General features: G+C 37.5%; 1 protein-coding gene across 6 annotated transcripts; it reads right to left on the bottom strand.

Annotated features, from left to right (window-relative positions):
- Window positions 1-4,839: 4,839 nt before the first annotated feature.
- Window positions 4,840-23,907, bottom strand: LOC310729934 (nesprin-2). Of its 6 annotated transcripts, none has more exons than XM_083548601.1 (14): window positions 23,674-23,891; window positions 21,876-21,979; window positions 17,249-17,493; window positions 16,969-17,119; window positions 16,433-16,615; window positions 15,927-16,064; window positions 15,223-15,417; window positions 10,274-10,493; window positions 9,903-10,006; window positions 9,390-9,441; window positions 8,912-9,069; window positions 7,341-7,526; window positions 6,830-6,894; window positions 4,840-6,319 (listed from the first exon to the last, which is right to left on the bottom strand). In XM_083548601.1, exons 3-14 carry the CDS (start codon window positions 17,389-17,391, stop codon window positions 6,112-6,114), a joined length of 1,803 nt encoding a protein of 600 aa, XP_083404727.1. In that variant the 5' UTR covers window positions 17,392-17,493; window positions 21,876-21,979; window positions 23,674-23,891; the 3' UTR covers window positions 4,840-6,111. The 6 variants fall into 6 exon arrangements, with proteins under 6 accessions (XP_083404727.1, XP_083404729.1, XP_083404728.1 ...); XM_083548603.1 differs by having other exon boundaries at window positions 4,840-6,289; XM_083548602.1 differs by lacking the exon at window positions 21,876-21,979 and having other exon boundaries at window positions 4,840-6,289; window positions 23,674-23,907.
- Window positions 23,908-24,728: the final 821 nt, after the last annotated feature.

The raw sequence follows: 24,728 nt of genomic DNA, 5'->3' as shown, positions 1-24,728 counted from the left end.
GAAACCCACTGCAACTCTAGGAATTACTAGGCAGTTACTTGGGATGTGGCTTAAAGGTGTCTCGTAGGTTACATTTACATTTTCGCCATTTGTCAGACGCCCTTACCAAGAACGACTCACAATTATTTCATTTATACAACTGAGCAGCTGTTGAGGTTAAGGGCCTTGCTCAAGGACCCAGAAATGGCGGCTTAGTGACGCATGGATTTGAACTCACAACCTTCCGATCAGAAGTCCTACAATTTAACCACTCAGCTTCCACAGATTAGGCTGTACTCCTTATAGTTCTGATATACAATACTATATACTCACTGCTTTCCAGGAAAATTAACTGATATATGATATACGTCATATAAAGATCTTGGATACAATATAATCATCATGCTTTTTAAAAATACTTAAAAAACATTAGAAAATTAAAAAAGAAATAAACAGAAATTAAGCCACTACCTAAAATCCTACAATATAGGTTGAAATTACGAGCTGTGGCATTTGGGACAATAAAACTGAGCAAAATTTTTTTTCTTATCCTGATAAGTGAATGTGGAAACGTATTTTACGTATTAATTGCAGAGAAAGCAGTCATAGAACAAGTATGATATAATTCACATAAAATTAAACTGTGTAAATGAGTGTAGCCACATTCACACTGGAAAGTGACCCTAAAACTTTAAAGGAAAAAGAATGATATTATTTGACTGGTTTTAATGGCTATATAATAGTCCAAAATATTTGATTTTAGATATTTATGATTAATTTACTGTATATAATTTAATAAGATTATTGTAAAAAGATAAACATAATTGAATAATGTTAATGTTCAAACAGTGGTATATTTTATGGGTGGAATTCTACTGTTGATATTTAATGATGATGATGATTATTATTTTATTATTATTATTATTATTATTATTATTATTATTATTATTTTTTTTTTTTTTTTTTTTTTTTTTTTTTGGAAAAAAATTATTATGGATTTGGAAAATATCAAACACTTTCAAAATAATTTTTCAATGTTACCAAACAACTGTTCACTCTGACCTTGGAAAATCATGTCTTTATGGACCTTGCATTGTGCAAAGGGGCACTGGCATACTGCAGCAGGTTTGCACCCCTTAGTTTCACTGAAGGTATACCATAATGTCAAACACATCCTTTGTTTTAAGTTTAAGGACAGCCTGCATACAGATGTGTTTTCTTTTTGCCATATAGAGTTTTTTTCTCTATGAAGAAATCAAAGCACACCCGGGAGAAAACAGACCTATTTCATGCAGTATTTAATAAATGATGCTAGTCACCCATTGGCAAGCTGTTGTGCATCAGACCAAATCCAGAGTCCATCTTGATGTGTTTGATTGCTGCTTGAATGAAAGGAAAAGATAAAAGAGAAACATAAAAATCAGTCGAGATCCCAAGTCTGCAAATGCAAGAAACAGAAATGAAACAGGCTATTTAGTTTGATCAGATCACCAGTTTTGTCTTAAGGCACAGTTTGCTGTCTGGACAGAATATAATGTGTGTTGCATTGTTTTATAATTAATATTTTAAAAGAGTGTTTGTAGAAAATGTGTTCATACATTGTGCTTTCATTTCCTAGATGAAGATGCAGTTGAGCCTATTTTGCTCATAGTTCCCTTAAGAGTTCTGTGTTTGAATCAGCCATGTTGTGTCTGAGTGATGACAGAAATGACAGTGTTAGAATCACATCCTTTTTTGGCAGACTGGTAAGCTTGCTGCAATCATTTAATGTATGTCATATGCCAGATCTTATATAATTGCTCAGATTCAGCAAGCCCATGTTTTTTGTGGCGTAAAAATGAATCCAGGGCAAACTGCTTGTAAATCAGTGATTTACTAGTCATAATATTTACCTAACAACAAGCCAAATAAGGTTATGATTAATGCGGGTGCAATTTTTTATTTTTTTTTATCTTTGCAGTACATTAATTTGAACATGTCCCCTGTTTTGACAATTGGGACCTCAATGTCATCTGAATGTCAGAATCAGTACAGCCAGTAATGTCATCTGCTTAGTGTGAGCAGAGGACAGACTTTTCGTTCATGTTCAAGGATCTATAAGTAGGAAAAAACCCTAAGCAAGCTCTATCAAATACATAAAATCTTGGTAGCTTGTTCAGGCCAAACACCGAGCCTAACACATATTTAATGTCTTGTAAGATCAGAGATTGACTGTGGGTCCAATATGGAGAGCCACTGCTGGTGTTATGAATGGCTGTAGCTATGGTTGGGATAGAAGTGTGTGTCTTGTTAACGTGTGGTGGCAGTGTTTGTGTGTAAGTGGAGGGGAGATGTGGGGGTTGGGTGCTGCCGCTATGACAGACTCAGCTGAAGGCTGTGTCAAGCTCACGGCGATGGCTGTCAAGTCCATTTCCTGCACTCTCATCGGCAGTGTAGACGTCTTATTTTAAGAAGCCGCTGACATGAGGATGTGAGAACCAGCATGTGCCAGAGCATGCTGCTATAAACATCATGTTCAGGTAGGTCCATAAGAACATAGGGCTGGAGTAGCTAAGCACTCGCTTACTATGTACCTTTAACCATGTGACTCAGTATATGAATAGATGAGAGAAGTATGCGTGCACCATGTAGCAGCACAGCCTTGTTTGAGAGGAGAAAGGGCTAAAGCTCTCTTCTGTGGTGCTGCCAGCTTGAAACATTCTCACAAGATCCATTCACATGAATCAGGACAGAGAGCAGAGCAGGAGGGGAGACTTGGGGGGAGCCAAGCTTACTGTCATTGTCAACTCAAGATCATGGTTTAGGGGAATTAAAGGCTGCTTACTCCCTCAGAAGAAAGTCAGCACATATACAATATGTTCTAATTCAGATTTGAGACATCCGTGAGCACTTAGACTGAAAATATTCACTGTTGAAATGCACTCTTCTTCTTTTTTTGGGAGTCATTTAGGTAATGGCACTTCCATGGGACATTAAACAGTGTAATTATGTTTCTGCCTCACTATGTGAAATATATGGCATACTACATTCTCCCCCAGCCCATGCCCAACAGACACTGGCTAATAATACATGAGGTTTGTATATTCACTTTTTTTAAATTTTTTTTTACATATTTCAGGTCATGCATCATGACTGAGATTTGACTAAAGGCAGGTCTGGATAATATGCACCCATTAAGCTGTGATCATGAAGAGGTATGGCACCCTGTCAGCTTATTAAGCAACATTTGATTGAAGATGTCTATGTTTCCAGTTTTTAAAAACGTTCAGCTATTTTATACCAGTGTTCTTGTTTATTGCACGGCAGTCTTCATGACTTGTTTGCTGATTGAACAAAAAGTTCCTAGAAATGTCCCAAAAAGTAACTGCGACACTGTAACACTGAGTTGCAGCTGTTATGGTCATCCAAATGTTTGCAGTGCTAAAGGGATGTCGTCCAAGGGATTTCTAAATAATCTCTTTATGTGTGCACAGGCTGTCAATCCTGATCACCGTTGTAGTTGTTGTGGCTGGGCTCGGCTGCATGAAAAGGGGGGTGTAGTCAGGAGCCAAACTCCCGACCAATAGTGATCCATTTGGTCGATTAGCACAATGCTATCTCATTATGTTTATTTAATGCCTCAGTCCAATGGTGCTGGCTGAGAATGAAGACAATGAACCATCCAAATAGGACATACTATCAACATGCACTGCAACAACTGAAGTTTTTAAGATATTTTGTTCAAGTGGAGGAGACTTTGGGGAACAAACAACTGAGAATCCACATTAATGAAGCACAAAACCTTATTTTACAAATAGACATGTAGTCACAGATCTTTACATGCCTTGTATGTTAAATGGAAACCAGTGGATTATGTGGTAAGTATGTGCTACCTGGTCATTTTATTGTATAACTGGTAAACAAAATCCACCTGAGAGCAGAAAGGAGGTCATAGAGAGTGTAGTCATAATAATCCATAATAACCCTCTAAAAATTGAGGAAGGAATGCTTCCTAATCAGAGTCAGGTTTCCTTAAATCTTATTTTAACAAATTTTCTCTTACATATGCTCCCAGTCAGTAACTCTTGTGTTAACTAGAGCAATGAGGAGCGACATGTGCTTAGGAACTATTTTTGGTTACATTAAAATGCATCAATTGTTGATATTTAATTAGCAGCACATTAACTGCACATATAACTTAGGATACACTCAATATATTTCTATAGGGGTGGAAAGTAATTGTCCTCATAAAAATTGTCTGCAGTTGCTTTTACAACAAAAGTCAGTTAAAGGAAAACGTTTTGAGCTTCTAAATATTTTTAATTTGCTCAGTCTTCCATCTCATTCCTTACATTTCTGGATCTTACTCTCCACATCTTTGCATTTATATGAATATCTATCTATCTATCTATCTATCTATCTATCTATCTATCTATCTATCTATCTATCTATCTATCTATCTATATGCATGGCCTATATCGAGATATATATATATATACACACACACACACACACACACACACACACACACACACACATTATATATATATATATATATATATATATATGAGGTTGAAAGGCCAACTACAAATTCCTCCAGCTACGAATTTTTGTGCGCTAATTCAATTTGAAATTTTTTGCTGAAGCACAAAAGCCTTATTCAATGTGTCTGCTAACTAAGATACTAAGAGATCAGCATGGAATATATATCCACAAAGAGAATCACATTGTGTATCATTTAATGCACAGCCATGGCTGTTTATTTTACTTACATTTATTTATTATTTTTGAATATAATTAAACATTCACCCCATGTTAACAATTTGTTTGTTTTTCTACATCTCTACAGTAATGATCTTGTCTTTAAGGCAAGCCAGTCAATATTTTTAAGTATTATAGTTATTAAAGTATTATACAGCATTCTAATATATAATAAATTAAATTACTTATGATGTATAATCTCAGCATAACACATACTATAAAACAGGTTTTGTTTAGACAAGCAGTCTGATAGTCTCATTTCTCTTTAAATCTCAACACAGAAAAATCTTTTACATTCCATTTCTGATTTATCATTTTCAACAAAGGAGAAAATGCATGATTCCCAGGCTAAGAGCTTATTTTAACAAACAAATTTACTTGAATCATAGCTTTAAAAAAATGACAGGGAAATCCAAATCTGATTTCAGCCTGCAGTTTAAACATTATGATAGGCCTCTCAAATGTTTCACAGTAAAGGCTACATTGGGCATGGCAGGAGGCATAAACAATTATTTATCATATTTATCAAGTTTTTGAATTCCTTGAGGAATTCCTGTTCTTGAGTCTAAAGTGGCCTCATATAATCTCATAATAAATATAACAAAGAATACAGATTATATTATGTTGCTGGGAAAGACTAGAAACCTTTATCCAATGCATCATGGAATTCTTTAAAAACAGCCAGGCAGTTTCTGTTTTGAGGATGGATATAAATAATGAAGTACCTTTTCACAGACAAGAACAGCATGCAGTTGATTTAGATAAAAAAACAACAACCATTAAATATATTTCTTAAATGTTGAGTCATCTGAAATAGAGCTGAGGATTGTTACAGTTTTATAGATCCAATGATAGCAAAGTCTAAAAAAGTGGCTAAAATGGTTTGCTTCCAAATACCTCCCCAAAGATTACAGCCGTTTTGGAGACAGTTCACAGCACAAATTACAGTTTTAATATACTTTATTTATTTTGCTTCTAAAAATATTAATAAATAATTTTTAGCTTATTATAATTAAATGGTAGTGCGGTATACAATTATTTAATTCCCATATTAAGACAGTGAATGCTTATAATTCCAAAAATGTTATCCTGTACTGAACCAAACCTGTATAACTAATGATAAAACCTTGGCTATTGCAATGGACATACATCAAAATTTAATTGAATGAAATGCTCCCAACAAAATCTTTGTGTCTACAAAAATACAAAACAAAAAGTGCCCAATAAAACCTAGACTAATGTGTGAAATATTTCACCCAACCACCGTGCAATTGCTTGAGTCCTTTCTTCATGTAAAGTATCACATCTCCAAGCTTCAGTCTCTGGTGCTCTACTGTAAGAACACTTCAAATGTGGCAGGGTGTAAAGGTACCCTGTGTGTCTCTGTAGTTCTCAGGTTGGAGGTGGTCCGTTGACATAGCACAAGGCTAGTTGGAAGGAATGAGGCACAGAGTTGGAGTGGTAGCATTGCTTGTCTGCTGAGGCGGACCACATGACCAGAACCACGAATAAAGCTAGCAGAAAGCAGAGCAGAGCCGGGGACTTCAGAAGCTCCAAAAGCTTTAGGAGACTGTGTGACCAGAGGTGTTCATTGTTGCCACTATACAGAGGAAGAAGCAACAGGAAAATGACAACACAATAATATTATTTTTTTAATTTTAATTTTTTAAATTTTGTTCTACTACAAAATAAGCGTTTCAGTTGATACTTGTTTCTCACCTTAAGAGGAGACTATTTCTAATATACATGTCTACTTAAACATTCAATCACAAAGCTTTGGACCTCCTATAGATTTGTAGCATTCAGATTCATTTTTAAAGGAATCTAAATAATCAGGTCTGTTACTAATGTGAAGCAGTTTGTTGTTTAATGCTGAAACTACTAAAATGCTTTAACTTTATATTGAAAGAAAATCATAGCTTCACTAATTCTTGTAGCACTTTCTGTGCTGAGAAATGTGACTATACATGTGCACACTTCTGTACCCAGCATATAACAATACACTAGGCATATACATGCTTAATTAAAAAATGGAATGGACACACACACTATTAAAACAAAACAATATGCTGATCTTCAGTGCCAAATATCTGGCTGTTAAACTGCTCACCAGTTCATCTTAGTGCAGCTGCTGTCCTTCAGTGAATCATGGGAGTTCAGGCTCCCCTTCATACGCTGTGGAAGTGAAAGACAAGATCATAATGACAAGATAGCAACTGGTAAAAATGAGAGACAAGATTGCAAAGTAACCCCACAGGGGCTCAGCTGTTTATGAGCAATTTGCAATCAGACAACATTATGAGTGCAATTATATAGAGAGTGTTTAGAGGTGCAAAATACATAAAAATCAACTGCCTCGACCAAAAGCAGTCAAATCTGTTACACTCTACTAACTCTATATTTAAATTAAAAATGTAGGTATTAAGTAATCAGTGGTGATTTACAGTTATATTACACTCCAGAAGAATGAGGTCACCAGGTGCAGAAAAAGAGGGGATAAACAACCGGTGTAATGGGTGTGGTCTGATGTTTGTGGATAAGAGAGAGAGAGAGAGAGAGAGAGAGAGAGAGAGAGAGAGAGAGAGAGAGAGAGAGAGAGAGAGAGAGAAATTCATCTACACCTGTGTGCTTGAGTAATGCTTGGCAGAGTGAGACTGAAGGTCACATGACTTGGTGGAACACATGTTATTCGTGTGCGATGAGCAGGAGCGTCTCTTGAGAAGCACATTTTCCAGATAGTCAGCTACCCTCACCTCCTCCCCCTTGTGTTCCTGTGTGGATGCTGATGTATAAAAGCTTGAACACCGCTGTGAAGATGGAGACAAGGAACAAAACGCTCACAGTCACAGAGCTCCCAGAGACAGCAGGACAACACAAAGCTCATTGTATGCAACCTCTTTGCACTAAAATTAACCAAAAACAACAAACATAACCAGCCTCAATAAACTAATAAGGGCTTATCTGCTTTTTTAAAAAAAATTTTTTTATTGCTTTGTATTCTCCCTCATCCAACCCCCCCTGTACAAACATACCTGACACTCCTTACTTACTAGTGTTTAGGCCCACTGCTGTGTTGTTTTATGTTTGTGCCCACAATTACAGCAGCCTTTAAAAAGCCAGTTAGTGCCACAGCTCTCTTTTCCAGCCATGTACTGCTGCCAATTAACTGCCAGCACTGAAAAATTAGGAGAGCTGCATTGAAATTAAATTGGCTTCTCACTTGCTGTAGTTCTTCCAAGGCTTCAGCAAGCAATCACCCTTTGCATCAGCACAACACATTCTTGTTCCTAAACTCCCCCTTGTTCTAGCAAATGTAATAAAAAAAAATTGTTTCTTTCAGGGTGCTTAATAAGGGGATTAGAAAAAAAATACTCAAATTCCTTCTTAATCATTATCATAATGCCATTAAAACATTTCTTCTACATCATATAGATCATGAAAAATTACGTTGTTCACAGGCAAATGAGTGATGAGTCATACATAAACACGCATTAAAAACGAAGCAAAAAGATTGTAATAAAGCAAAGAATTATTGCTTAAATTATATGGCTGTATTTCTTGATATAATGCGATTTAAGGAGAAATCTTCATTTGCATTTACTGCTTGACTGCAGTTTGTGCAGCAATGTGAATCAATGCACACCAGTGACACTGTGGGGACAATTCTGAAACGATGAAGCCAATGCAAGGGCCTCTGAAAAGTGTGGAATTGTTTTACAAGCAAGTGCCCAAAAACAATTACTTTAAAGAGCCTTTCAAATGGTCTTTAATAATCATTATATAAGACATGTCTTGTCACAACTCTAGGTGTAGGCCAAGTTCAGGTTTTAAGCATTACATTTATATTTAAAATAAACAGTAAACGGCAAATAAATGAAATAAAACTGAAATGAAACTGGAAACTGCTAAATAATAGTGCAGCTCTGGTATAGTGGCACCAATTTAATCTTTTTGTTGTTGTATCCGTGTACAATGTGTATAGAGTTAGGGGGATAGAAGGAGGTGGGGGAGATAATTCAATCGGGTAATACCTTTCACAGAATACATACATACTATAGGCTATAACTATTCCTGTATGATAACTAAAATATTTCAGTGATTACCAAGCTTTTATTATAGCATATTCTTGTGAAAAGTAAGGAAAATATTTTTTTTTAAATGATCATGCTGCCAGAGAGTCTGTGGATGATACCTGTGGTGCATGCTCTGTCTGGACAGCTCTAGAACACAGCCGAGGTGTCTGGACCAGCCAGGCGCTGACACGGTCAGATTTAAAGGCGACAGGCTCAGGGGAATGTGAGTCTGGGGTGGAAGTCTTCCAAAACGAAGCATGCAAGGGACTCTCAGTGTCTGTTAAGACGAACAAAATGGTACAAAAGATTTGTTGCCCTAGGATTCATTCTTGAAATAGCTAAGCTTCAGACATACATCCTTTTCAGGATCTAAATCCCAAAATGTTATACTGTATCATAAAATGTGCATTGTATGATTTGGATGCAATACAATGGTTGTATGCAGCATCATCTTAAATGAGAACTATAATGAACCACTTTAGTCAAGTCTATTTTTAGGTTAAGCCACAATGAGAGCAGCACAGTACAGACAGCTGATCATGTCTTAAGCTGTTATAAAGAATTACCAGTGGGGCCAATCTGAGGATACTACCTTACCTGGCACAAGGGTCTGTGGTGGAGCTATACAATCAAAGTTACATTCAGTGACCTGGGAAGAAAACAAGATGTGTTTCTGGCATAGATATGCATTCACTATGTAAGATAAGAACATGCATTTTAATTTAAATAAAATCATAAAGCTATAAATACAAATTCTGCAGTTATTGAACAGACAGAATGAGATTTGTAGATTTATCTGATGCTTAATAAAAAAAAAAATAAATAAAAAAAAAATAAAAAAAAACTCCTGAAGGTTAATGAAATCATATTTATACTCAAATGATGTTTTGGTTAGTAAACTTCTGCTACGCTTCATTAAACACTTCACATCCAAATGACTGAAAATGTAGAGGAAAACATGCAAGGAGACGCTGATAAGATATACTGTACATTATTAGAATGATTACCATTAGATTGTATAATATCATTGATTAACTGTGGCTGGGCTGTACACAGTAAAAGTAAAAGCTGGTCATGTCAAACAATGATCATCAAGTGAAGGCGGCTCACCGTGTGTTGTGCACATTTCGCAGTCGGACATGACTCTGCAGATCTCAGGTAAGCTCTTCTCCTCCAAGGATCCTTAGTAAGACGCTGCTCTGTGTTGTTAACCCCTAAGAATGAAAAATAATCTTTAAATTTCCCTAATGCCTTCAATAAAGATATGCCACATGATTTATAAAATTAGAAACAATAAATCCTATGGGGGATTATATTACGCAATGGGTCTACAAAAGATAGAAATAGATTATTCAAGAGATTACAGGACAGCACAAAAAAAAAAAAAAAAAAAAGAAAGAAAAAAAAAGACAGACAGCAATCTGAACTCTAATTTTAGATCCATTTTTTAGGTAAAGTGATTTTTAAACCTCAATATCCACCTGCATCAGCACTGAGGAAGGAAGAATCCATATCATGAGAAATAGAGCCTCCAATATCCACTGAGGGGTCCCACTCCAGAACCAGCTGTTCTGGGCAAACCTGAGAGGGGTTACCCTGAACTGGTGGTGCAAGACTGTGGTCTTTAACACTTTCCTCCTCAAGCAATGTCTCAGAAGGACAGCCGGAATCTGGACACAGAACTAAGTCCTCCTCAAACACCTATAAAAGAAAAGACACTCAACACCCACATTTCCTGCTTCAACAGCACTTGTAATTCACCATTTTAGAGGTTATTGTTTCATCTCTGCTTCGCTGTAGGCATATGAATAAGCAATACAAATGTAGGATAAATTATGTCTTTAAATTATATATTTCTTTCTTCTAATGACATACATTACATATACACACCGAACAGGCAAAACATTATGACCACATGCCTAATATTGTTTTGGTCCCCCATTTGCTGCCAAAAACTGTCCTAACCTATTGAACATTAACAGCATTAATTTCTTCATCAATTTGAGCTACAGTTGCTAGTCCGTTGAATCGGACCACACAAGCCAGCCTTCATTTCCCATGTGCATCAATGTGCCTTGGCTGCCCATGACCCTGTCACCGGTTCACCACTGTTACTTCATTGAATCACTGGAACACCCCACAAGAGCTACAATTTTGGAGATGCTCTGACCCATTCTTCTGGCCATCAAAATTTGGCGCTTGCCACACCAGTCACAGAATCAACCTCTTCCATTCAAACCTCGCCACCACCTTGGGAAAGACCAAAGAGCTGTCAAAGGACGTCAGGGACAAGATTGTACACCTGCACAAGGCTGGAAAAAGCTACAAGACCATCAGATTGTTGCCTTCGCCGTATGTTTTTTTGTCATACTGGAAGACCCATCCACAACCCATCTTCAGTGTTCTGGTTGAGGCCAGAAGGTTCTCACCCACGATTCTGCAGTGCATGGCTCCATTCATGTGGTGAAGTCTTCTTGTACCCTTAGCAGAGAAACAGCCCCAAAGCAGAATGTTTACTCCTCAGTGTTTGACAGTGAGGATTGTGTTCTTGGGGTCATATTCAACAATTCTTTGCTTTTAAACACGGTGAGGCGAGTTGATGCCAAAGAGCTCAATTTTGGTTTCATCTGACCACATCACATTTTCCAAGCCTTCACTAGATTATTCAGGTGTTAACTGACAAACTTCAGACGGGCCTATTTATGTGCCAAGCAGAAGGGCCTTGGTGCATTACCAATGGTTTTCCTGGTGATTGTGGTCCTGGCTCACTTGAGATCATTAACAAGCTCCTTCCATGTAATTCTGGGCTGATCCCTTATCTTTCTCAGAATCATCATTACTCCATGAGGTTTGATTTTGCATGGAGCTTCAGAGCGAGGGTGATTGGAAGAAATATAATTTAAGTCATTCTCGAATAATCGTGCCAACAGTCGTCTCGTTCTCACCAAGCTTCTTGCTGATTGTCTAGTAGCCTATTCCAGCCTTGTGCAGGACTATATCTTGTCCCTGATGTCCTTTAACAGCTCTTTGGTATTTCCCTGGTGGTGGAGAGTTTTGAATAGAAGAGGTTGATTCTGTGACTGGTGTCTTTTATACACATAACGAGTTGATAACAGTAGTACTATCTTAAAAGGGACAGGACTAATTTGGGTCTGTGGGAGTCAGAATTCTTGCTGGTTGGTATGGGAGTACGGGATTAAGTACTCGTTTCCCCTCGATCAAAATTATTTTATAACCTTTCTTAAATTCTTAAAAATAATTTTAATGGATTATTTTACATTATGTCTCTCTCTGTTAAAATAAACCTACCATAAAAATTCTAGACTGTAATTTCTTTGTAAGGGGTAAACTCACAATCAGCAGGGGATCCAATAATTATTTCCCCCACTGTAACATATCAACTTTGAGGTAACGGGTGCCATGATATAGAGATAAGCAGTGTTATTCACTCAGCAGTCATAAAGTTAACAATGTTTATGCCTGGTTGGTGTATATATAAAAATTAATGTTAAAACTGGCAAGAAGTTATTTAACCTAAACTGATACAGCGAGTACCTTCTAATTTCAATAAACAGCTATGTGGTAAGACATACAGTAAGGAAAATAACTATTTGAACACCCTGCTATTTAGCAAGTTCTCCCGCTTAGAAATCATGGAGGGGTCTGAAATTGTCATCGTAGGTGCATGTCCACTGTGAGAGACATAATCTAAAAAAAAAAAATATCCAGAAATCACAATGTATGATTTTTAAACTATTTATTTGTATGATACAGCTGCAAATAAGTATTTAAACAACTGAGAAAGTCAATGTTAATATTTGGTACAGTAGCCTTTGTTTGCAATTACAGAGGTCAAACGTTTCCTGTAGTTTTTCACCAGGTTTGCACACACTGCAGGATGGATTTTGGCCCACTCCTCCACACAGATCTTCTCTAGATCAGTCAGGTTTCTGGCCTGTCGCTGAGAAACACGGAGTTTGAGCTTCCTCCAAAGATTCTCTATTGGGTTTAGGTCTGGAGACTGGCTAGGCCATGCCAGAACCTTGATATGCTTCTTACAGAGCCACTCCTTGGTTATCCTGGCTGTGTGTTCGGGTCATTGTCATGTTGGAAGACTCAGCCTCGACCCATCTTCAATGCTCTAACTGAGGGAAGGAGGTTGTTCCCCAAAATCTTGCAATACATGACCCGGGTCATCCTCTCCTTAGAACAGTGCAGTCGCCCTCTCCCATGTGCAGAAAAACACCCCCAAAGCATTATGCTACCACCCCCATGCTTCACAGTAGGGATGGTGTTCTTGGGATGGTACTCATCATTCTTCTTCCTCCAAACACATTTAGTGGAATTATGACCCAAAAGTTCTATTTTAGTCTCATCTGACCACATGACTTTCTCCCATGACTCCTCTGGATCATCCAAATGGTCATTGGCAAACTTAAGACGTGCCTGGACATGTGCTGGTTTAAGCAGGGGAACCTTCCGTGCCATGCATGATTTCAAACCATGACGTCTTAGTGTATTACCAACAGTAACCTTGGAAACGGTGGTCCCAGCTCTTTTCAGGTCATTGACCAGCTCCTCCAGTGTAGTTCTGGGCTGATTTCTCACCTTTTTTAGGGTCATTGAGAACCCACGAGGTGAGATCTTGCATGGAGCCCCAGTCTGAGGGAGATTGACGGTCATGTTTAGCTTCTTCCATTTTCTAATGATTGCTCCAACAGTGGACCTTTTTTTACCAAGCTGCTTGGCAATTTCCCCGTAGCCCTTTCCAGCCTTGTGGAGGTGTACAATTTTGTCTCTAGTGTCTTTGGACAGCTCTTTGGTCTTGGCCATGTTAGTAGTTGGATTCTTACTGATTGTGTGGGGTGGACAGGTGTCTTTGTGCAGCTAACGACCTCAAACAGGTGCATCTAATTTAGGATAATAAATGTAGTGGAGGTGGACATTTTAAAGGCAGACTAACAGGTCTTTGAGGGTCAGAATCCTAGCTGATAGACAGGTGTTCAAATACTTATTTGCAGCTGTATCATACAAATAAATAATCTAAAAAAAAAAATCCAGAAATCACAATATATGATTTTTAAACTATGTCTCTCACAGTGGACATGCACCTACGATGACAATTTCAGACACCTCCATGATTTTTAAGTGGGAGAACTTGCAAAATAGCAGGGTGTTCAAATACTTATTTTCCTCACTGTATCTGTGGTCTTGAGAAAAGGTCTTTTAGAAAGTTCAAATTATTGGACTGCATCAAACCAAGAAAACAAATAAGATGATTAAAGCTGAAACTACTACATTTGGGATAAGAACTGTCCACTACATTACAAAAACCTGGAAGGATAGTGGTGAACGATCATCATCAAGAAATAAGAAAAAGAAAATCTTGAATGATCATGATCAGAAAGCAAAAAGCAAAAAAACCCAGGGTTAAGGTTAGAACTAGACTTGAACTCACAGCCATGTTTCATAGTAAAAGCATTTCCCCATCCACAATGTGAAGATAACTCAAGGGAGTAAGACTAAATTGCTCATCTTTAGCCTTTAAGCTATTGATTTCTCTCTACAAGGAGAAAGATTATTCCAAAAGTATTCTAGAACACAATATTGTAAATATTATAATAATATTTATGAACTTTATTTAAAAAAAAAAAAACTTTTAAGGAATATTACCCTTTTAAGCTCTTTATAGATTAAAAGCTGAACAGAGTGCCCACATTACAAATTTAGATAGAACACTAAGGATAAATATTCTAACTATTTAAGACAGATTACTTATTATTAGGCAGAAGTTCTCACGCAAATGCTGGAAAGCTGTGGGAAACACACACTGACAATTCATTACAGGATGTCCAGTGTATGACACCATAACCTTTACATGCCTGCTGTAAAGTGAACATCAGTGCAGTACATTTTTAGCACGATGTGCTTTAGCCCACGAAGACAATGGCCTACACAGAAAACTAATTCACATAGACAGTACATGCATTGTACAAGGCATGCTTAGCTACAAGGCAGCAATTTAAACTATTTAGGGGGTGCATTCATGAATTTTTACCCCTTTTGTGCAAGAACATGCAACAGAAAGAATCTTTATCATTACATAATTGTGGTGTATTGCCAATTTGTGAGAAATTACATGAAAACATGATTGAGCACAATTACAAAATAGGAAACCCGAACAATACAATTTTCCCAGAATCTAAACATTTTTATCTAGTTAAAGTATATATTAAAACAGAGACAATATAATTAGTTGTAATATATTACCTAGAGCCGCATAACAAAACATCTTTTAGTGTTGTATAGACCCTAAAATCATTGCAAAGTTCAACCGCTCAGGAAAAAGGCAATCATATTTGACACATGAGCCAAATAATTTTCGGAATGTATGCATTTGTATTTTTGTGTGTATTGTGCTAATGATTACCAGTCTCATGCTAAGAAGCCGTGTGTGAAGATGACCTAGGCCCTGGAAGACACGAGCACAGTACAGGAGAAGCTCCTGTAGTTGGCTCTCTATGACCTGGGCATCAGCTGGCTCACTTCTCTGGATCAACTCTTCCCCTTGCTGGAGCAGTGCATTTAGTCGTCCCGCACTTTCAGCCACTGCCTCCTGGAAACCCTGAAAAACAACAAGAGACACATAGTAAAAAGAAAATTCCTATAGCAGTGTGGATCTATCAGACTCAATACCACTTATTTATAAAACTTCAACTGCTCTTGTCCTCAATTTCAGGTTTGCTGCATTTGTACAATTAAATATGCATTTGACTGCTGTGTGCAAGTTAGAGCATGACTATTTTACCTGGAAACAAATAACATGTTCCTTAACTGTTATTTAGATAAGTAATATTTACATAGGCAACATGAGAATTTATAGCAAGTACAGTCATACTCCTCCTCAAAACTGTAGCCTGTCCTTCTTTTGTTAGCTTTCACATGTGCATAAATTAGATTGTCTTATATAAATTACATTTGTGTGTTGTATGCATATTGCATGAAATAAGAAACCCACTGATTAAAGAGAGCATCCACTCAGCTGAAGCTCAAATGTCCTTCAGTGGACTTAAATATGTTGTTTCTATGTATCTTTGGTAGATAAACGCCGTTTGGTGAAAAATTCATGAGTACCTGAAGTTGTCGCATTTTGGCACAAGTGTTCATTTCAGAAAAATGCTCCACCTCAGTCAGCTTCAAATCCATGTCAGCCAGCCAGATGGCCATTTCCTCTTGCTGCCTCTCAAAGTCCTCCCGCTGGACCACAAAGTGCTTTAGAAAACAGAGGTGAAAAGTCAGTACTGCAGGACTCTGATTGTCCACATACTATTTAATGCAGTATAATTAAAATTTTACACCTGAGGGGGGGGGGGAGTGCTCATTCTACAGACGTGTGAATCTGACAAGGTTAGACTCAGACTAGACTAACAGTATTTAGACTATGGCTGAAATGTAAAAGAAAAGAAAAGAAAAGAAAAAAAAAGGGCGGTAAAGGACAGGCATAATAGAAACTGATGATATTAAGAATGAGAATAAAATAGGGATAACATTCTTAATCAGTTGTCTTATCTCATCAGGCTTTCAGAGGTACATAAATAACTACATCCCTCTTCATGCAGAAATATTGAAGCCCCATGTACCCTCAACCGACGACACACTGTGTCCAAAGTGCTGATCAGCTGGTCCCAGCGCTGACCACACTCTTTAGTCATATCCATCAGTCTGGTTTTCATAGATCCCTTGAACAGTCCCAACAGGATGCGACTTGTCTGGTTCAGGCTGTCAAGCTGGGCCAAGCACAGCCTAGCCTCAGTGCGTAGACTCTGGGGACAGAATTGCAACTGATGAGTTATGAATAAAAACACAATGTAAATAAAAAAACCCAAATACAATATATGTATTTGGGGAAAATCATGTGGGAGGGTATGGATGTCTATTCAACACTGTTCAAATTATAAAATGCACTATAATTACAATTTTTGGGAATAATTAGTTTTAATGCAAATGATCCTAGATTTTAGGCTCTTACATAGTAGTATTAAGCACTGTTTAACATGAGTTAGGATAGCCGCCTGCATCATGCAGACTATGCAAACTTTTTTCCAGGTTCCTCTCACCCAGAAAACGAACACTTTTATTGTCTTTGGTTAGGCATTTATTGTGGTGGCCATTTCACCTCAAATTTCTGCAGTTCCTCTTTTGCTGTGTTGTATAGCACATGACTGGAGTTTGGGGAGGCAGCTAACTTCTCTGCCAGTCGCAACCAATCATCCAAACAAGAATAGTCTTTCATAAACTTGTGCCAGAGCCTCCACCTCCTCTCCAATCTGATACACAGGTAAAAAGATTAATGACACCATTAAACCATTTGAGGAAATACAAACACAGATCATAACCTAAGCATGATTAATGGTCAATGCACAGCATACTTATTTCTCTAGACACAAGTTACGTACTGAACACAGCCTTCGAGGGAGAATCTGTCATCTTGGCTTAAGTCTGTTAGTGACAATGAGTTCTGTAGATTGTCGTGGTCTGGGTGGTCATCAACCAACTCTAATGCTTCAGTGTACCAACCAAATGCCTTTTGAGTACTCATGCTGTCAATTTGCTCGGCTTCTCATTGTTCCCCTTTATCAGTGTCTGTGAGCAAATCTGAGTGTCTTTAAGCACCGTTTTCCTTGGCATCACCCAGCATCATCTGTTGGCAAGAAAACAGCAGGATGAGAGGTCAATAAGAGAAAAACAATCAAAATCAACAAATTTCTTTGATGTGCTTAAATTTTTTTGGTACTCCCTCTTTCATTTATCTGGGTCAGTAAAATAAAAGAGTGTAATTAGAAGTGCACGTTTTAAGCGCATACATATCCCAAGGTTTTGCAACCCCTTTAGATAAGGTTGTCTTAATTGTCAAATGTCAAGCTAATTAATGACTCAATGACACTCATCACACAGGAAGTTCCTGTAGGGTTATTTATTATTATCATTATTCATTAACTGTATCTTTAGTCAGTCTGTACAATCAAACTCTTTCTATGTTTAATTCTATGAAATTTGGATGAATGTTCTCTGCAGGCATAAAGGCCTGGATATGTCCTTGCAAGATTAGACAACATTCACACACATAGTCAGAGAATAAAAACAAAACAATGATGCAAGCAAGTTTGGCTTTCCAGGTTTGGGTCTTTAGGTCTAAGCTTCTTAGAAGAAATTAGAGTTATATTAAGACCCCTAACACGATCTAAAACTATCCTACTAAACTATATTTAACTGTAGATTTGGTTACTAGACTATTCTGGTCTAGAGATATTAAAAGGAAGCTGGGAGAAGATCCCTAAATCAAGCTTTCCAGCATTTCTACCCTTGTAATTTCACAGTCTTGCATCTTATACTAGGCTGAAAATCAATTTCTTATGTTAAATTTATGATAAAAACTTAGAGATATCTTTAGCCCCTTAGATGACCTCGGCCAAATTAAGGGCAAATGTTAGGCCAGCAAGGGCTAAACTGAATTAAGGCCAATATGTTAATGACTTATTAACCTCTTTCCTTTTCTCTCTCTCCCTTGCAAAGGGGCTGAAGTTAACAGAAAAATCTAAATGTGATTAGTAAAATAGTTAGTTACATCAAAACATTAATTTAGTTGAAGCTGGTTTGAATTTTTAACCTTCTACCCATAAAATCATTGTCTGAGAAGATACCAATTTAATCTTTGCATAAATGACCATTGTACAAAAACTCAGACATTCAAATAGATAAATGCTCCTTGACTTTGGAATACAACTTCAACCATCAATGCCAATGAATCAGCCTTATACACATTACCCAATGAGTTATGAGGATGCCACTTCAACTCTGTAAGGGGAAAGAACCAAATTGATTGTCCATGCTTTCATACCTCCAAAATGTGCCAGACAGAGCAAGATGGGCCACATAGGGCCATAGCCTCTGTCAATCAAAAGTGCTGCACTCAAGTATCTATGGCTAAAGTCACAGCCTATTTTTCAGCACACAGGATAATTTAGAGTGTCTCAGACCGTGCACAAGGTTAATCCTCTCTCTTAGTCACACCCCATGCAGGAATAATAGGACAGACTATTTCTGGGTTTGTAAACAGACTTGTCTTCAATCATAACTTGGTATCTGAAAGTCTTCAGCTCCCATCAGTCTTCAACAAAGGTTAACATAAAGCCATCATTTATCAGTAATCTTGTTTTTTCCCCCCAGTTGCTTGCACCACAGATATACTCAGGCTTCTGGCTCTGTTGAAATTGCTTTAATTTCTCAGGGTTTAAAAGAACAGCTATGCAGCAAGCATTCCACAGTGGAACCCATTAAGCTATTGAAGCGAGTCTTAAGGTGCTGGACTTGAAAATCGAAATCTGTGGTTTCGTTTTACACAAACTGTGCAGAGTCTTATTCCAGCCAGAGGAAAAATTTAGTGCTAATATGAACAGTGTATACAGGTCACTCCTAATCTCACTAGCAGGTAAGACAGATGTTGAACTCTGTTGTTTTTTTTAAAGCCCAGATTCTAGCAACATTTTCAGTATTGGAAAAAATTTAACTTGTCCAATATCCAGGACAAGGTGTTTCATGTTCTCATATGTACTACTACAATTTGGGTGTGTAATACAAAATGACACACCTATACCTCAGTCAACCCATTCAGTGGCACGATGGTCTTTCCGGAAAACATCCTGCACATGCTTTGACAATTGTTTTCTTGGGCCAGTTCAGACATAAATTAAACTAATAATAAAGGCAAACATTAGACCAATGTAGAGTAGAAAATAGTCAAACATTACGAATACCTTATCTCTTATTTAGACAATATCCAGAGCTTGAGTTTGCTTAGGCAAAGCAGGTGCATCTGGGTACTTTTCCATAACACAGCCTGCATTTGAATGAGCTTGAGATGAATAAACACTCACACTGCTGGGGATCTAGCCTTGGACAAAAGGTGAGGCAGCAATGACTCAACTCCCGTCTGTGAGACAAATAAAAACTAATGACAGGCTCAGGGCATCAATAAAGTTCAAATCACTCCATGCTCTTTATCTTGGTTTTATTTTTTGGCACCAAGCTAACTTTGCAGATGACTCTTCACTGGTGCAGAACACATGCATATATATGCACACAGTCATTGAGAATGTCTAACAGGGAATATCACTATTGCTTCTCAATGGCATATAAAAATGACCTAATTACTCTGACTTTGAAACAACCTCCTAACACATGAGCTTAATGGGAGTGCTCAGAAGTCAAAGACAAAATGCATTAGTCGCCGTTTTATTTTTTAGCAAAGAGTGTTAAAATAAAATAAAAGCCAGGGCTGACTGATTGAGCTGTATAATTGATTGTGTTCATACTTCAATAAACACATCCTTAACTGCCTGAGAAACCAAGAGCATCACAAGATCCATCTTTTTGATCTATGCTTCGGTTTTTATTTTAGTGACCAGTATGTGCCATAGAGTCATTAGCATTTTTAGATTTAAGAATGCCAGACCAAGAGATAGTCAGATAGAGAACAGATTTCCACTACTTCAGAGTCCAGTGGCAAAGTGCTTTACTCCTCTCCAGCTGGCTTACTACACTTGGCATTGGTATTGTTATCTTAGGTTTGTGTGCAGCCAAAAAAAAAAAAAAAAACCCAATGAATGAAGCTGCAGATGAACAGTTTGTATGCTGATGTTGCTTCCAGTGTCAGTTTGGAACTCTCAAGAATTTGTGATACAACAGAGTAGAGGCAATTTTTACATGCTACTGTACATGCTTCAGCATGTGGCAATCCCAGTGCTAAGGTGGCATAGTATGACTGCCTCATATAAAGCTCCTCAGTTTTACTCATTTTACTACCACTCTTTATCTATTGGAATTGGATGTCTATGTTGTGCAGCTGAAACTCTTTAATCCAATCATTAGGATGGGTATCCACATACTTTTGGCAGGGACACATTGAATGATTACTACAGATAAGTTGGTTTTACCATATTCATACCCAGTGGTAAATTTTAAGCCATGTATACTTGGTTTGGGAATTTTACCGCAAGATTTACAGATGTACAAATTATGAGATTATAGAGTAACACCTACTACTGTCTGTGACACTACAAAGAAATGCAGAGGCTGAAAAAGGGAACATATCTTCATTTCTGGGACATACTTTAAAAGATCTTGGAGTTGAGAACCCATGGCTCACTATTCCTCCACATGTATCCAACTCCCTCCTTACCCATACCTCTGTCCTCTCTTCCCATCCTCTCAGAGACTGCACTCATTGTCTCTTCACTGTCACATCCTAAATAGGGAACAAACAGGCCTTTCTCAGTGTCCGGACTGGGAGAGGAGGTTAGTGCCAGGACACCTGATCTCCCTTCCCCCCCGATTCCCATGGAGACCAAGCTATGCAGGAGAAGATACATTGGGGACAGCAACAAGTGGAGCAAACTCATTTTCAATGCTCCTGCCTCATGGGACCTACTTAAAATACATCATTGTCCCTTTACAGAAAATGTAGGTCCTACACTGTTAACACAGACCCTCTATACACTTCTTGATCCAAATGTACTGCTTGAGTCTGAAGTATATGCTTGAATCCGTATTTACAGTATTGAATATCAGCGCATAGTATAATACAATATACTGGATTTATCTAGAAGAATGATTTAGTTACCTGATATGCGCATTAAACACTAACCAGACATAAAACTCTAAGTCCAGCCAAACCTGTAGATCCAGATATTATGGAGGTGCTATAATGGCAAAAAACAAAGGTTTTATATTTCTTTTTTAAAACACAGACATTTACAAGCATCCCCCATTTGCATGGAAATAACAATTTTTATATCTGTATCAAAAATATTTAACACATTCAGATTTCAGTTTAGACTAGCTGGATAAAATCTAGTCTAATGACTTATCAGGTCATTTTTAGATGACCTTTCATATTATAGACTTAGAAATCTCTTTTTTTCTCTCATTTCCAAATCATTAGATTTTTGCTTATTTTAAACCATGCCTTCTATTGACAACAAGCTGATAGCAGGTGTAGAGAAAGAAAAACTAAGCCTCATTCACCTGATGGCTAAGGATTCATTCAAGGACAGACAGCATGTTTCTCTGTGCAGAGTGTGTCTGTCTGTGACGTAGCACCATCATACCCTGAAGCAAGGGCATTCTCTCTGGAGAGAGAAAGAGCAAGTGAGAAAGGGAGGGAGACGGGAAGAAAAAGAGATAAAGAGAGACAGGCAGAATAGCACACAGAGAGAGAGAGCGAGAGAGAGAGCGAGAGAGAGAGAGAGAGAGAGAGAGAGAGAGAAACACTGATTAAGAGAAATGGAGAGAAACAGAGTGAAGCAGAAAGTACTTAAATTAACTTAGTTAAATAAAACAAATTTTCACTGAAAGAGTCCTACAATGTTCAAATCACACTAAAATGCTTAATCGCACTGCCTGAAGTCTGAGATGAATGAACACACTATTCATCGCTTAATCCTCACAAGGGAGATGTGTGTTCAATCACCATAGCGTTACGTTGGTGAAATCTGAGAGCAGGTTATCTTTTGCCCAGGAAGCCTGGGAGTTTCATACAGCATGCATGAAACTGGACAATAATCACAATGAAGTGGGTACTCATTAAGCTTTTGTTGAACGTCAATAGAACCAAATAGCATGAACATGAATTGAAAGGCCAGTTAGTTCTGGTATAGGACAACATTCATGAAGAGGGTTGGAGGAGGGGTCTCTCTGAAAGAGCAGAGCAGTTTATGGAATCTTGGATTAATTGCAAAATGACATACCACTGAATTCTATTATTCATATGGTAATTATGAATGTTTTCATATTTTATTCAACAACTTCATGTTAAGTACATACTTTAGCTTAAGGTACCTATTAGTAAAGTTATATCTACCAAAGCCTAATAAGCACTCTGTACCCTCGTCACCATATTTTAATTTGAAGCATGAACCGAAGTAATTGTAAATATTTAATTAATCCAATTACAGAAGTGGAAATTGGATGGAATCGACCATGACATATCGTTGCTTCCTAGAGACTGTAGAAAAGCACAGTTGATGGATTAAGGAAAAAAAACAGGTAAATGGCTCTATCCTCTTGAGCCTGCATGAGCCATAAACTATGGAGGGCACAAAAAAAAATAAACTTTGGAACTGCAAGAGTATTCAGGCTTTAAATTGAAATTGTGGTTTAAGAGCAAATACACCAATTGAAAGGACGGATAGTCTGTAGCCTTCTGACATTCTGCGTACTATTGGAGTATTTCGTACGAAAAGATCTTACAAATGGTCCACGCATTTTGTGTCATAAAGCTCAGCTTGATTTTGATCTTAGTTCAGCTACGTCTATAAAAAGTCTAATTAAATGCTGATATGTTTGTTTCATATGTTTTATGCTGAAGAAGATAGCACAGAATATATTAATAGGTCATGGACGTCTAAAGACCCCTGAAAACGTCAGTAAAGTGCAATTCTAAAGGGAAACAGTGCTCTGATCACACAAAAGGGGATTCAGCATCATATTGTACAAGTTGTGAAACATACACCCAGACACCCAGCAGGAAACTAACAGGATGCATTAACGATGCCATGGCTACATTGCGCACCCATATATGCTGAAAATACATCACATAAGAACTTCATGTGAAATGGAGACGTTATAAATGTAAAACGAAAACCGCGGTTCGGCAACTTTTTTTCGACGACTGAGCATGTTAGTATCGTCAATAAATATTTAAGCACACAAGCGGATTTTGTAGATCAACGTGGATCTAACGTGTGGCTCAATATTTTGATTATATTCCATAGTTCCTACATTATCGGTAAGAATAATAATCAACAGTAAACACTGCACTTACGTTTAGATGCTCCCGACTTCCTGAAGAAACTAATTAATTTCCATAGGACTTGATACCGACCATAACTTCTATCCTCAAAGCTTAATGAGACTTTATAGATCTTGGTCTTTACACTCGAACTTTTCGTAAGAAAACACACTCAAACAACACCTTATAAGCACAGGTAAGGCAGCAAACTTATGGGAGTTACAGGTAAATCGAAATATCACCTGACACAGGTAGGCTGTAACCACGCCCACAGGTCAAGTGATTTGCTTGTTATCTCAGAGCTCTGGTGTTTTTTTTTTAATGCTTCGTGGTGTTAAATACATTTGCTCGCTATTGCCTTTATCATTCTACATTTTAAAAAGTAACATTTTCCAACGTAATTTAAGTTTAATTTGAACTCTATTATTTATAAAAGTGCCATGGTGTAGTTCAGAGACGCTGCATATCCCCATGCTTTCCCAGTTCTCTATCAGTGACGTTTCATTCTCTGGTAGAAGATAAAAAATGAGTGACACAGGCCTGTCTTTTTGTACACAGATTTATTTGCATATAGAAAACACCCTGATCCCTATAAAGCAATGCGAATTGCAAATGAGAGCATAAAGTATGAAAAGTATCCCAGAATATCATGACACTTGGAAAAAAAAATACAATAATTTACAGATTATCTATTGAGATTAGAAGGGATACGTGTTTGTGGATGGACATAGATATTCTGCATCCTAATAAATAAAAACAATGATGTTTTTGTGCTTATATTTTTCATTAATGTTAATTATTCAACTTCTACTGGAGATCTGAATATATTAATAGGCAACCCAAGCTTTGTTTTGCTGATTAGAGAGGCACAAAGGCGTCAACAAGCTTTGAGGAACAGGGGCATCCCCTGTTCGGTGACAAGCACTGGCCTCAAACATGGCAAGACAGCTCTGTCCTATCACTCATTGCTGATAAAAATCCCAGTACTTTACTAGCTGAATCATTGTATTTATAATTTAATGCACAAACCAGTTTCTACCACCATCTCCTAAAAGCTGCTGCTCACACAATACGTTTTAATCATCATC

This window comes from Silurus aristotelis, assembly GCF_946808225.1.
Source record: "Silurus aristotelis genome assembly, chromosome: 8".
NCBI classification, from domain to species: domain Eukaryota; kingdom Metazoa; phylum Chordata; class Actinopteri; order Siluriformes; family Siluridae; genus Silurus; species Silurus aristotelis.
This window is presented reverse-complemented; position numbering and strand designations above follow the sequence as displayed.